The 15076-nt window shown below is 43.1% G+C and overlaps 1 protein-coding gene across 1 annotated transcript in view; it reads right to left on the reverse strand.

The window, feature by feature from the left end:
• Window positions 1-15076, reverse strand: part of FAT4 (FAT atypical cadherin 4) — a gene marked incomplete at its 5' end in the record, with an annotated part of 123536 nt that overhangs the window by 24102 nt on the left and 84358 nt on the right. The window contains 3 exons of the mRNA XM_083861768.1: window positions 1949-6298; window positions 8673-8923; window positions 12275-12455. Of these exons, the coding sequence (XP_083717894.1) occupies window positions 1949-6298; window positions 8673-8923; window positions 12275-12455 (4782 nt within the window). The remainder of the gene's footprint in view (window positions 1-1948; window positions 6299-8672; window positions 8924-12274; window positions 12456-15076) is intronic.

The raw sequence follows: 15076 nt of genomic DNA on the forward strand, positions 1-15076 counted from the left end.
CAACATCTGACTCCCAAATAGAAACGTCTGCCTCAGTGGCAGCCTATTTTAAGGTTATTTGTGTTGACAAGGAGTTTAAGAAAGCTCCTATCAAATGCCACATTTAATTTGTGGCATGAAAGAAATCCAGCACTTCAAACTCTAAGAGTCTCTCATAACATTCTCTTAGTAAAAATACTCATCTTCTTTTTAAACTTGTCACATGCAGAGTTTCATTTTTAGCTGACATAAGGACTGAGGGTTAAGGTACAAGCTTTAACACCAGAAGAAATCAGCTGGATGTTTCATAAATGTTTCAAATTACAGTCTAGAGGCATACACTGTAGTTTGCTGCAGGAGCTAATGAAGTGTTTTCACTGCAACAGCAAACATACGTCCCTGTACTCTCTGGTGCTAATGACCTCAAGAGTTACAGGGCAGAGGTGGCCTAGAATTATTTTGCTATGCTCCTGGCAAAATAATTTGATGTGCTAATACAACATGAAATAAAACCCTGGATTGGTAACTTAATTAGAACTGCTTGTCAATTAACAACAATTGCTCCTGACCAGAGGCTCATGAGCATATTTGTGAGGTTCATGCAGAAGATCTCATCAGCATCCTTGATATTGCACTGAAAATGTGTCCACTGCTGCAGCTGTGATTTAAATTAAGTAGTTAAACCTTTACTTTGAAATTAATTAACTTTCTCCTCCATTCTCTCCTGCACAGATCCGCTTTAAGTAAAAAATCCCAGAGGAACAGTAGATCCCTTGATCCCTGCATGGGTTACAGGTGAGTTGTGGTGGTGGTGGCAAGTCCCACACTAGAATGGACACAGCTGTGCTGAGCTGGGCTGCCCTGGGGCTTCTGCAATACAGAAATACGCCTTAGAAAAGGCACTTAAAGCCTTACCTAATCTTCTCTGGCTAGATTTTTTTTTCTAATTTCTATAAAAAGTGGCTATAAGCACTGGTTAAAATGGTTCAGACCTTCCTTAAATATCTTACTCATGGCAGAAGCAAAGACCAGCCTGCTTTTCTAGGGTTACAATGCTGCTGTATTTGAATGTGTAACAAATACCAGAGGAAAAATACTCAGAAGGGGTAGGAATGCTGCAGACATTTCTGAGCTTAATGAAAAAAATAAATGACAAAGGGACAAAAGACAGAACAGAGAGGTTGAGCATTTTGCCTGAATTCTGGTTTTTCCCATATCCTTCATCTGTTTTCTGTCCCGAAAGTAATTTGGGACAGAGGCTGATTTTCTTGCTTGGCACACTTCTAGAAGACTTGAAATGCTCTCACAATGTGCATAACAACAACATGTACAGAAAAATCATACTTAAGCATTAGAAATGATTTCCACACACTTAAAAAATTCAAACAGCTCTCGGAAAAACCTTTCTGTTCTAATTCAAATCAGGTAACTGAGATTCGCCTTGTGAGAGAGCTAAAATAAAATAATACTGAGGTGTGGGTCTGATATTTCTGGGTCTGAGAGATTTTGGCCTGCTAGCAGCTGCTAACTTTTTCCCAAGGAAAAATTTCTCAAGAAAGTTTCTTCTCAAAACAATCTTGGCAAACAACTATCCTTTCTCAAAACAATCTTTCTCCAGGTGGTTTTTGCTGTTTCTCTAGTTAACCAATGGGATTAGAGAGGTGTCATTCCTATTCACCAACCATGTTAAATCTGTACTGGAACACCTTATAAAAGGTAGTAAGAATTAGACAATGAAAGCCTTTTTTCTATGCTCTTTGCCTTCTGAAATATTTGGAGTCTCATCTTTCTTTCGTGTCCTACAGCGACATTGTGGGGACCTGGTCCTCTGAGTTTTCACACTATTAATACCTCATTTTTCATGACCTCTTCATCTACTGGGGATGCTTGTATTCAGACAATCTCAGGCTAAGAAGGCATATCTCATCACCTTTTCTGGACTGTGAGGTGCAGAGGAGTAAAAGCATACCTGTGTACCCGGTTTTACAGACACAGTTGAAGCTCCCTGGGAAGTTCTGGCAGGCAGCACCATTTTTGCAGGGGTTGGAAAGGCACTCATTGACATCCCTCTCGCAAGCCATGCCGGTGAAACCCTCGGGGCAGCTGCAGGAGAAGCCCCCCACCAGGTTGTGGCAGGTGCCCTCGTTGTGGCAGGGCGACGGGAGGCACTCGTTGATGTCGGTCTCGCACAGGCTCCCCTCGTAGCCTGGCAGGCACCTGCACACGAAGGGCCGCAGGGGCTCGTTGGCCACGATGATGACAGGGACACTCTCATGGGTCTTCAGGGTTGAGCCCACCGCCAGCCTCCTCAGGCAGCTCCCCCCGTTCTGGCAGGGGCTCTGCAGGCACCAGTCGTGGTCCACGGCCTCGACACGCACCCCGCTCTGGCGGAAGAGCACGTCCTTGATACTCTCGAAGAAGGTGGCCACACCACTGGGGTTCACGTACTGGTTGTTGGCACGCTTGACGGCTGCCATCAGGAAGGTGTGGTTGCCGTCCTCGTAGAGCCCGTAGAGCTGGATGGCCGTGCCCAGCCCCGTCAGCTGGGAGCTGGCGATGCGCAGGAAGTGCAGGTAGTGGTTGGTCAGGAAGTCCTGCAGGCCATGGGTGCTCAGGCGGAGGAGGACACTGTTGTCGATGGTGGTGTTGCTGAAGCCCATGAAGAAAATCCGGACGCTGCTGGTGACAGCTCCGTGCAGCCCGTCGTTGCTGAGGACGGCCAGGTCAAAGGTGCCGTCTGTAGACCTCGCCTGCGAGTGCAGCTCACAGGTGCCCCCAGGAATGCTGAAAAGGCTGGTGACTCCTGAGGTGAGGGAGCACTGGAAGCTGTCCAGTACATCTGGATCCTGCGGCTTTACGTTGCCCAAAATTCCACCTGGGAAGAGGTTGCCATAATAATGAACAAAGATTTCTACTGTTCTGGGCTGAGATGGGTTGTCGTTTTGGTCTATTACCTTGATCTGCACAGTTCCTGTGGAAGACATCTGAGGAACGCCAGAGTCTCTCGTAATGACTGAGAGGTAGAAATCACTGATTTGCTCCCTGTCAATCTCCCTCGTTGTTGTCAGGACTCCAGCGGTGCTGAGGCTGAAGTAGCTGGTGGCAGGGCCAGTGCTGAGCAAGTAATACGTAAAAGGACCTTGGTTGGGAGGGAGATCGGGATCTGACGACTGAAGCGTCATCACCAGAGTTCCTGCACGGTTATTCTCCAGGACTTCTCCTTGGCTGGTGGACAAGGTAGGGCCGTTGTCGTTGATATCTTCCAAAGTCACCAACAGAGAGGCACTTCCTGTCGCAGACGGTGTTCCTGAATCGATGGCCAGCACAGACAGGTTGTAGACAGGCAGTGTTTCTCGGTCCAGCTCTGCAGTGACTGTCACTTGTCCCGTCTGTGGGTTGATGGAAAAGGCGCTGTTCTCGTTGCCAGACCCAACGAAATAGGAAAACCTGCTCCAGCTGGGGACAGAATCTGAATCAAAGGCACTGACGAACGTGACATGGGTGCCTGGAGGAACACCCTCACTGATCCGTACATTGTAGGTTCCCAAGGTGAAAACAGGAGGATCATTGGCATCCAGGATTGTGATATTAACAGTTACTTCATCTATATCTGCACCACGAATGCTCCCCAAATTTTTTGCAAGGACTTTCAAAGAGATTCGTTCTTCTTTTTCTCTGTCAAGAGGTCCTGAAACGTAGATCTGGCCACTTTTTTCATCTATCTGGAAGCCCTTCTTTCTGCTGTTGCCAAAGATGAGGTAGTGGACTTCTCCATCAATTCCCATATCACGATCACTTGCAAAAACTTCACCTACAACAGTACCTTTGGAGGCTGCCTCTGAAACCTCAAAATAATAAAGCTTGGACACAAAACGGGGCACATATTCATTTGTCCCTTCTAACTGGATATTGACAGTAGCAAAGCTGCACCTCTCTTCATCTGGAACATTAAAAGCCTTTACTGTTAAATGGTAACTCTGCTTTGTCTCATAATCTAAGAATCCCTGGGTGGTGATGGTTCCTGTGTTGGGGTCAATGACAAAGAGGTCGCTGTCTGAGGACTGGATGGCATAGGCAATCACAGCGTTAGATCCAGAGTCAGCATCAGTGGCGTTTAAACAAATCACAGTTGTCCCACTGGGGGCATTTTCTAACACGGTGGGGAAGTACTCCTCAGGGCTGAATGCTGGGGAGTTATCATTGACATCAAGGACATTAACAGTGACACCACAGTAGCCCGTTCGGGATACCCACCCTCCATCTGCGGCAGCAACAACCAGCTCGTGCTTTTGGTTTAACTCAAAATCAAGTGGTTTGGCTAGTGTCAGTGTACCAGTGGTTGTATTAATAGCAAAGATTCCAGCTTCATTTCCAGAGGAAATATTGTATCTGATTAATCCGTTCATAGCAGCATCTCTGTCTCGTGCTGAAACCATCCTGACCACTGCTCCAACAGAGTAGCTCTCTGGGACAGTGACACTCATACGGCTCTGGGAAAACTCAGGTGTATGGTAATTTTCTTCTGTCACTACTATTTCAACAGCTACCTCAGATGATAGCGGGGGATTACCCTTGTCCTTGGCTTTCACTTTAAACAGGAAGTTTTTGTTCAAATCAGCCATTAGTGAAGATGACACAGAAATCCAGCCTGTACTCCTGTCCAGTCTGAATTTGTTAGTTTTGCTCTCATCAGAGATGAAGTACTCCACTTCAGAATTCAAGCCAAAATCCTTGTCATCCACCGCAGTAACTTTAATCAAATTTGTGCCAACCCTCACGTTCTTAGTAACAGGAGTGAAATATTTAGGAGCGAGGAAGAGCGGTGCATTGTCATTGCTGTCTACGATGTTTATGGTGACAGTGGTCTCACTCACTAATGGGGGACTGCCCCGGTCTGATGATGTCACGATGAAGCTGTGCCTATTGATGTTGACATTGCTGGAACCACTGGAGTTTTGATACCTTAAGTACTGCTTGTTGAAAATCTCTCCCGTGGTTGCGTTAATGCGGAAGAATTCGGACTGGGATTTTATGAAGTAGAAGACTTGACCATTGGACCCTTCATCTGGATCGGTGGCTGAAACCTGGGTGACCTTTAGCCCAATCCCAGGAAGCTCGGGACACTCCAGGTAATAGGATGGTTTTGTAAACCGTGGGGCATTGTCATTGACATCTGTGACAAAGATGGTGACATCTGTGCTCACCGTCCAGCCCGAGTCATGTGCAGAGACCCTGATCCTGTAGCGGTCGGTGTCCTCCCTGTTCAGTGGTCTGCTGACAGTGATGTCCCCGGTGCTGGGGTTTATGGTAAACGGGAGACTCGTATCCCTTATGGAGTACCTGCTGACCGCGTTCACCCCAATGTCTTCATCTGATGTTGTGACTCGCGTCACTGTAAAACCCAGAGGTGCGTTTTCAGGCACAGAAGCACTGAATATCTGTGAAAACCTCGGAGCGTTGTCATTTTCATCTAAAATATTAATGACAACTTTGACAGTTGTACTCTGGAGCGGAGTGCCTTTATCTGAAGCTTTTACAGTTAGTGTGTACTGAGACAGTTTCTCCCTGTCCAAGGGCCGGACACTTCTGATCTCACCAGTGGCTCGATTGATACTGAAACTGTTCTCGGTATTGCCCTCAATAATTTCATAATTTAGCTGTCCATTTAGACCACTGTCTCTGTCGACAGCAGCCACCGTCAGTATCTTCCGTGGCGACAGGTTCTCCGCTATTTCTGCAATGAAGGGATCTCGCTCAAACTCCGGCACATTATCGTTGATGTCAATCACAGACACTTCCAATTTCTTGTATGAGGAAAAGGGTGGAAAGCCCATGTCTCTGGCCTCAACCCACACCACATATTTCTGCACGGCTTCGAAATCTAAAGCCCGCCTGACAGAAAGCTGTCCTGTCACCTGGTCCACCAGGAAGGTGCTGCCCAGGTTACCACTGGCGATGTAATAGGACAAGGAGCCTCCTCTGGCTGAAGATCCAGAGACGGTGGTGACAAGTGTCCCGACTGCTTGGTTTTCAGGGAAGGTGAAGGTCTCCTGCTCTGCCTGAACACGAGGAAATTCGGCTTTGTCCACAAACCTGACGGTGACAGTGGTAGAGTCTGTCTTGGGGTACCGGCCGCCATCCCTCACGTGAACAGAGATGGTGACTTCGGACTCTCCTGCCAGTGGTTTTGCAGCCAGGATTGCCCCCCTTGCTGGATCAATGTGGAATTTCTCAGAGTTCTTCCCCACGAGGGAATAATGGAGCTCAGCATTGGAGCCAGCATCTGCGTCGGTGACAGTCACAGCAAACACAAATGAGCCTGAAATGGAGAACAAAGCCAGGTCAGTCCTGTAATGAATGCACTGACTGTGAGAAACATGATGCCAGACTTTCACTCAGAAGCACATCCTGGAGCAGCATATTCTTCCTCACTGTTGTGAAAATGAACTGCTTTTTTCACAAAAAAGTGAGTTCAGCAAGGGGTGGGTGAGTCTGTGAGTCCACAAGACATGCATGCAGCCAAAAAATGTTGAGTTGAAAAACAGGACACTGCATTCAGAGAGATGGACGTACAGATCTCAGTAATCAGGGAACAGACCTGCAGCCTTTTGGACATCTAGCATCCTTCTTCTACGACATTCACACAATAAAAACCATAAACCCAGTAAGACTGAATGCTATTTTGATTTTTAAAATTACTCTTAGCCTATTTATCCACGAAAAAACCCCACCTTGGAATTCAAGGACTATTAATTAAGGTTACCTAAGGGCACAGGCAGCATCTATGGACATTTACCCTACACCACCATCCCTTGCAATACCTTCTCTTCCTATTCCCCAGGTGCTGCTCCTTTCCCCTCACTAGCCCCTTACTTCTAATTTTCTAAGAGTATTCCAAGGACAGTAACTAAGAGGACTGCATTTTTAAAAGCACACTGGTAAAATAGAAATACAGAACTATTGCACACTAGTGCAATAACACAATTTCATTCAGACTTTTCAGGTCTTTTGAATTTATGCTTCATAAAAAGCTTGACTTTATGGGCACTATTTGCCCAGGAGAGGCAGGGAGAACCTTCTCTGCAAGGAGAACCCAGGATGTTCTTCCTCATCAGACTTTATAGATCTAATGCATGGCACATCTTTAAAATTTGACACTGTCCAACCAATTTGCAGAACACTGTTCATGTTTTACTGTTACTAAAATTTAGAAAATACCCAGTTTTGTAAAAGAATCATGCTGCTTTCAACCTCTTAAGAGAAAATAATTTACAGGCAGGAATGACTTTGACAGCATCCCTTAAAACTATACTTCATGTTACTATTTGTCATGCTATGACAAATAGTGATTTGTACTCCAGGGCCAGGAATATTTAGACAAGACCAGTATTCAAACCCCTGCAAGAAATGGGACAAGAAATGAAGATTTTGTGCTTCAGTTATTCAAATTCTAATATTAATATTATTACTAATTCCACTTTTTAAACTTGATTTAAAAATATCAAAAAGAAAATAAAGTTGTAAATAAGAAAAGTGGATACATCCCTAGATTTTTGCTAAGTTAAAAACAGAGTAAACATAGCTTAGGTTTCTAGTTATAAGAGATTTCATACAAAAAGCACCCAAAAAGATATTGCCAGAAAACATCAGGTGAACCTATGTGCACCCATCCTGTAAAGAATTTAAAGAAACACCCCAAAAAACACCAGACAAAGGCACTAGTCAGATTACACAAAGTTTCCCCAATGCAATAGTAAAATAATTTCATAATGTTGTTCTGGAAACAGAGAAGAATTGTAAACAAATCCATTCTTCCATAAAAAGAAGAAGTATTTGCAATTGTTTAAAATTAAGAGACAAAATCCAAGACATGGAAATAAGATTTTTTTTCTGTTAAAAGAAAATTTATTTTGTAAACCATTTGTCCTGGAATCTTCTCTGCAGGCATCACATATCCATGTATGTGTATGTATGTGAAAACATGGAATATGAACTGAACCAGAAATTAACTCCTGTGTTGAGTGAAGTAACTTTAATTTGGGTGTAGGTTCCACAAAAGGAAGACTGCTGCTTGAGTACTTTTATTTTACTTCACCACTTGGCTCAGGAAAAGGCAACACAATTAACATATGACATGGACATAGCATTTTTGGAAGAGGCTGTCAAAATCTTGTTTAGGAAATGTTCAGAGGAGACTTTCAGAAATAAAAACAAGCCATTGTCTTCCTAACCCTGGCAAAATAATAATTTTTTTGAATGGCTGATCATTTAAAGTATGTCTACTTTATGTAACTACAGGAACATAATTGAATTTGGATGGGAGGAACAGAATAGAAAAAAACTGCTAAACTGTGGACAGTAAATTGAGGTTTGTTATTCCTCATTCCCATGCAGCACAAAGATAATACCAGGATAACAGCTGCAGAGGAACATCTCAGAAACATTTCTGGTGGCACAGCTTTGCAATTCATTAAGATGTTGCCCAGAGACGCTGTGAATGCCCATCCCTGGATGTGTTCAAGGATAGGTTGAGACGGGACTTTGAACAATCTGATTTTGTGGAAGATATCCCTGCCCATGGCAGATGGGTTGCTACTAGATGATCCTTAAGGTAAACCAAACCAACCTAAACCATTCCACCACTCTGTTTATGGCAGTGCTTTCATCCCAAGTACTGCCAGCGAAGAGGTTACCTGAAGTGGTGGGCGAGGGGACGTGGGTGACGTAGGGGTGGTGCTGGAATTTGGGCGGGTTGTCATTCACGTCAGCCACGGACACAAGCACACTGGCGGAGCTGGAGAGAGCCCTGGGCTGGCCCCCGTCGCTGGCCACCACCACCAGGGTGTAGTTCTCCCTGGCCTCCCGGTCCAGGAGAGCACTGGTGATGATCTGCCCCGTGGAAGGGTTGATGGTGAACTGCGAATTGCCGCCCATAAGTCTGTAGCTGTTCGAGAGGAAAACCGAGGGAGAAAAACTGGATTAGTATTTCAAAAGGCAGCCTGCTGCCTTTAACCATATAGCCTAATAACCACTTTCTATACTCTTCAGATCACCATGCTGATGGGTATCCATACAGGCAGTCAGATTTTCTTCTGACTCTCCATCTGTCTTTACCATTTTACTTTTTCAAATTTCAAGGCCTGTCATAAATGACATTTCCAGGGGTTTCCAAGCACAGCTGTTCAACACATCAGATTTAACACATTTCTAATACATCAGATGACTAAGCCTTTGGATGTTTGAAGATACCATTGGACATACTCTCAAAAATGCCACCTGGAGCCATCCTCTAGTGCTGATTTCCCTCAGCTAATGTATTAACTGTTACCCCAAAAGGCTGATGAGCCTCTTAACTGAGCCTGCAGAATATAATTAGAAAAAGTACTGTTTTTCGAAATAAAATGATGACAGTTTTACAAAATAAAATGAACATTTAATATCCATATAGTTTCCTGAAATCAAGTTTTGCTGTTCAAGATTTCAATGTTAATTTATAGTAATTCATAGCAAATTAGTAACCTCAGAGCTCTGTTCAGAGAGACTAATTGGGACCAGAGTTTCATCCTTGGTGGGTGCATGTGTGTGTGCACACATACCCATGTGATCTGATAAGAACTGACTGTGTGCTCACTGCAGGGGCTGTGAGGGGCTGCCTCTGACTTCCTACCACACTGAGTTTGTCCCTGCTCTTGGAATGCTTACTCAGCGTGTGTTCATACAGAATGAACCTCAAGGATGTGTTTTTAAAGGTACTTGGTTAATATTACCTTCTTTAATAATTCAGATAATGGATTTTTGAGAAAACAATGGAAGCAAACACTGGCTCAAATGAACAATTCCCATATTCAATATCATAAACCAACACAGCTGTAATTAGCATTGCTCCTGTGCCAGAGCACAGTAGCAGCTTTCCTGAGGTATGATTCTATGAAAGATTCAGAATAAAGTGGCTTTAATGAAAGAAATTAATATTCCTATCTTCACCTCTTTAAGACCAGAACAGGTTATGACAGCAGTAATAACACAGCCCAGAAGCTGCACTGAGAGGGTTGAGAGCCAGGCTGTGTAATAAGCTGTGGCAACTTCTCCTGCTCAGTCATTAATCTCTACACAACGCCACAAGCACACTTTAATTGCTTGATTATGATATAATGTGATGGCCATATGCAATTATTCTCCAGCAATAGGAATGTGCACCTAGAATAGAAAGAAAGTGCACAAAGCCTAAAGCACCACTTAAATCTCCCTAAACAGCAGCACCAGGCACATTTCATCTGTGATTTAACCCTGAGTGGGGTATTGCAGATACAGAAACTTTCTCTTCTGTGTTTCCACATATAGGTAGTGCCTCAAATGTTAACACTGGAAAGATACCATGAATGTATTTCCTTTTTAAAAAAGGAAATAATAAAGACATATTGCATTTGTCCTAAGATATTCTGAATTATATCTGCATGTAAACCAAGTGGACAGTGTACATGTGTCTCAACATAACTGCAAAAAACCCAAACTCAACCCAAAATAAACTAAACAGAACCAAAACCAAAACTCCCTTGAAACTCTAATGGTGGCAAGTGGCATAAAAGTAATTTGATCCAAACACTTAAATCTGGCCTTTTGACTCTTGTGCCTGCTCTCTTTTAACAGGACTGCTCAAGTGTGCACTGCCATTTACAACCCCATCACCCTCCTTTAATGACTTCACAGGTTATCACCAGAAACAAGAGCACAAGAGTTGGCATGTATGGATAAATGAGTTTTGCAGAATATTAAACACTTCTTTCAAAACACAGCACATTTTTTGACTTTATGTGAAAATGTTAGCCAAGGACTTTAAATATCCCTTTTGGAAACCAAGACTGAAAATGAGTTCTGAGTGCTCAGCACCTCTGACAAGACAACTGTACATGTTCTGGTCCTTCTGGCTTTCACCAGTTTTGTAATACCACTCATACTTTAAGATCTACTTTAAATACTGAATCTGGACAAGTTCTGTCCAAGAAAAACAAAGTCTGTTCCTGAGCCTAAAGAGTGTAAAACAAAACCTGAAAACAATGTTTTAATAGCTACTTATGGAGGGAAGAAATATTTTTATCAACTAATTCTGTGATGCTGTACTGAGTGAATGACAAAGACTAATGGCAGAGATATTAAAGCAATTTAACCACAGTAAAGAAATCCAAGTGTACTCTGATAATTTCTGATTATGGGACACAATCATTACAGTCATTCACGCTTCACATGGAGTTCTTTTTTCTTTATAAAGGAGCTTGCCAGAAATACTTTCTTAGACTATGAGTGAACAGAATTAAAAGCTTCATTGTTTCACAATATAATAAATGGTAATTTTGGATGATTTTCAAATATCTAAATATGTCGAGCTTCTATTCTTGGCTTGTAGCTAGTTGGAATGAAAATATTTCAGTATTTTATAGGCATTGCTTTGCCATAACGTAGTTCTGTTTCATTTGACTTTTAAAATAAGTGACACAGTGGTATTCTTATGCTCTTTGAAGAAGGAACTGAGGTGAACTAACAAGAGTAAATAAGGAAGTTACGTTTATATCCTTTATATACTTTTAAATCAAAGCTTTGTGAGTTTGGAAACAGTGATTGTTTGCAACTATTTAATGATAGTTACATGTGGTAAGATTAAGAACTAATAAAAATTTGTTTTGCATTCCATTCACAATGTATCTGTCCTCAGTGGATAATCTTCAGCTTGTCACAGTCGCTCAGCATCTTCATTACTCTTGTCCGTGGAACTGGGAATGGCCTGTGTTCAGCCCAGTGCTCAGTTAAGTTCCTTCAACTGAGCCCCACAAACCCTTTGGTATGTAGTGCAAAAACGCCAAATTCCAACTTTTTACTGGTCTTCTCAACGGCATAAGCTTTATGCCTTACCTTGGGTAATTTTCATGCTAAACTAAAGACATTAACTGACCAAAGCTTCACTCAAGGAGCACATTCGCTTTCAGTAAAAATTGCTCCCTACAAGAAAAAGTGTGAATGCAGCAGCAAGGCAGGTAGTGGGTGCAGGTGCAAACTAAACTGGTTTGCTTTTCACTCAGTATAAAAGTAAAGTAACTCCACAACTCTATTTGTCCTCAATATAACTCTGAAAGCCTATAAACATCAAAAAGACAGATTTGCCCGAGTAATTTAGTTACACATATAAAGCTGTTCTACTTTGCCTTACAGCTTTAAGGCACGCTGGTGATGGACACTGGGGAAAAAAGCAATCTTCAGGCAAGACATGAGGCAGTATTACACAGAGCAACAGTAATCGACCTACCTAATAACAGCATTTGCAGAAGCATCAGCATCCGAGGAGTTCACGAGCAAAATATCTGTCCCTGTGGGAGCATCCTCTGGAACCATGGCAAAATACATGTCAAAGGCAAACGTGGGGACATTGTCATTGACATCATCCACTGTGACAGCAATGGTTCCAGTGCCAGTGAGGGCAGGAGACCCTGCGGGAAAGGGGGGGATACAAAGTGCTAGAGGTTACAAACACCAGCATGCTAATCGGAGGTCTGCCAGCCCCAATTTAGAGCCGAGCGCTTGAGCATGTCACAGTTCACAGAGGAAGAAAGCCAGCTCAAATCTGAGGGTCAGGCTTGTTTCAAAGTCATCTTGACATAAAGTACGAGTTGTGAAAGACAAAAAAAAAAAAAAAAAAAAAAAAAAAAAAAAAAAAAAAAAAAAAAAAAAAAAAAAATTATTATTTTTATTCCAGAAATATTTTGTAATACAAGCTCAGTGGAAAAAGACAGTCTTGGAACTGCTCAGAAAGCCTTCCTGTAACAATTAGGACCAATTTGAAGATGTGGTTGACTTTCCTATTTCTCTGTGAGAAGACCTTCAAAGGTGGCATGCTGACAGACGTGAAGACTCCAGCCCTCAATTTATTCATCCGCAGAACAAATAGAGTGGAAACAGTGGCAAAACCCAGCTTTCCGTGTGGCTTTTCCACTGCCGGTCGCACCCCTGACCTGGCGAGACCTTCTGGGAGTGGGTGAGAAGGTTGCAATGAGTCTCCAGCCCTGCTCAGACTCTTTCTCTCTGCAGAAGCAACCATCTATAGCAGCAAATATTGCTCGCTCCAATGGGATACTGCCTTACGGGAAATTAGACTGAACTTATTTAACCCAAGGCTTTCATCCTCCTTGTTATTCTAAACTTAACTCTGATGAGCAGCAACGAGCATGAAATAGCGTGTTTATTCATGTGCAATCTCTCAGTGTTTGTCCTCTTAAGCTTTTCCTTTGTCAAATCCAACAATGGAGACTTTTACAAGTTCATGTTAGTTTTGTCAGTCCATTCACTGCACTTCTTTTCAGCCAAGAATCAGCAAGACATCTTCTGCTAACCAGATTCTTCCCTTGAAAAACGGGATCGTTCCCTTCTTTGAATGCATAGGAATGAGAAGGAAAAAGTGATAGCAGAGCATAAAACACTCAAGTTATGGCCCCTTTTACTAAAAAGACAGGTGATGACCGTGCCTGTTTCACCCAAGATTGCATCACTTTCCCCTTCCATCTCAGATACAACAATTCAGCGCTTGCTGGACTGGGAAGAAAGGGAGGATAACGGAATGCTTTGGGCCAGAGACTGGTGGAGCCCTTGCCATGAGGCAGGCATATTACATGGAACTGTCACTTGATGGAACACAGGCCACCTTGTGTGACTGCCCCAGCCCTTCCAGCCCCGCCAATGATCGGGTCACTGCTATCCAAGGTTATTGCTGGAGCTCAACCTCAGGGCTGGGAAGGAGGCAGGCTCTGCTCTTGGATCTCATCTGCTCCTGGCAAGGGCTCCAAATACAAAGTTCTTATATAAAAGGAGAAATAACAACCCATTTTCCCACACATTAACCCTTGAAGGCTGAAGAAGCAACGCAGGAAGAAGCTGGGAGCAGCCTCGGCACGGGAAAGGAGGATTTTTCACCACAAAAAGCTTTGCAGTAACGTGGTTTAATGCCCAAATGGGCTGAATGACAGAGCTTCCAATTGAAAGGCATCATAAATCTCACAAGGCTGGGTTTGGAGGCTGCTGATCAGAGGGGAAGGATCACAACGCTGAGGAAAGAACATGCAAGCCAAGGGGTATAGGTTTCACATCACACAATAGAGGCCTTTCTCTGCTCTAGTCTGAGGTAATCCACTTTGCCAATTAATACACTTTCAGCCAGGAAGGTTACATTAAGGCAATAAGTCTGACTCATTTTTTAGCCTTTTTCTTTTTTTCAACTCATGATTTTGTCATTTAGCCAAACACATACAGATATAAAAGCCTGCAAAAGTGTTCTTGATTGCTGAAATATTGCCTGTGAAGTGTTTATTATTACTGCATTAAACGAAAGAGAGTCCTCAGTGGCGTTTGCTGCGTGTGTCATCAAGCTCTGGCCTTCCAAACGCATTTTATTGACATTCATCTCGCAGCTAATGAAATGAAAGGTTGAAAGTTGTAAAGTTTCGCAGCTGATTAAACAATTTATATATAATTCAGAAATTAATCTTGGGTAAGTCACATTCAAAGAGCATCAGTAATGCAATTCAGCCTGGAAAAGAAAGCTAACTCACAGCTAAAACCTGAAACTCGCTGCTTAAAATGTATTTGCTAAGACAAAGTGAAGGCCAGAAAATTCACACCCACCATGAGTTTAGTCACAAAAATGAACAGAGGTGGCAGCACCTTTAGATCCCAGCCCTTGCCTCATGCCCCAGTCCCTTATTCTCCAATTCTCCTTCCTCCCTGGAAGTGTCTACAAGGCATCATGCAGCACAGTCTGGGCTCATTTGTGTCAGCCTCAGGGAAGGGACTATACCAGCCAAGGCTGTGCACCACACCAACAAAATTAGCTGGGCTAACATAAGTAACCCAGACGTCATCAACCTTAGTTCGTGGCTGCAGAGTGCTCACAGAGACATCCCAGAAGTCCCATATTAATTCAGCTGTTTGCAACATCCCAAGTCACTGCTCCTTGGTTCAAAACCCCAAACCTTTCTCATCTTACTTGGATGGAAAAATTCACATATTACATTGGTTTCCTGTCTGTGTAGTTATCCAGATATATATTTTTTTCCTCTAA

The sequence above is a fragment of the Zosterops lateralis genome, assembly GCF_965231275.1.
Source record: "Zosterops lateralis genome assembly, chromosome: 5".
Classification (NCBI taxonomy): Eukaryota; Metazoa; Chordata; class Aves; order Passeriformes; family Zosteropidae; genus Zosterops; species Zosterops lateralis.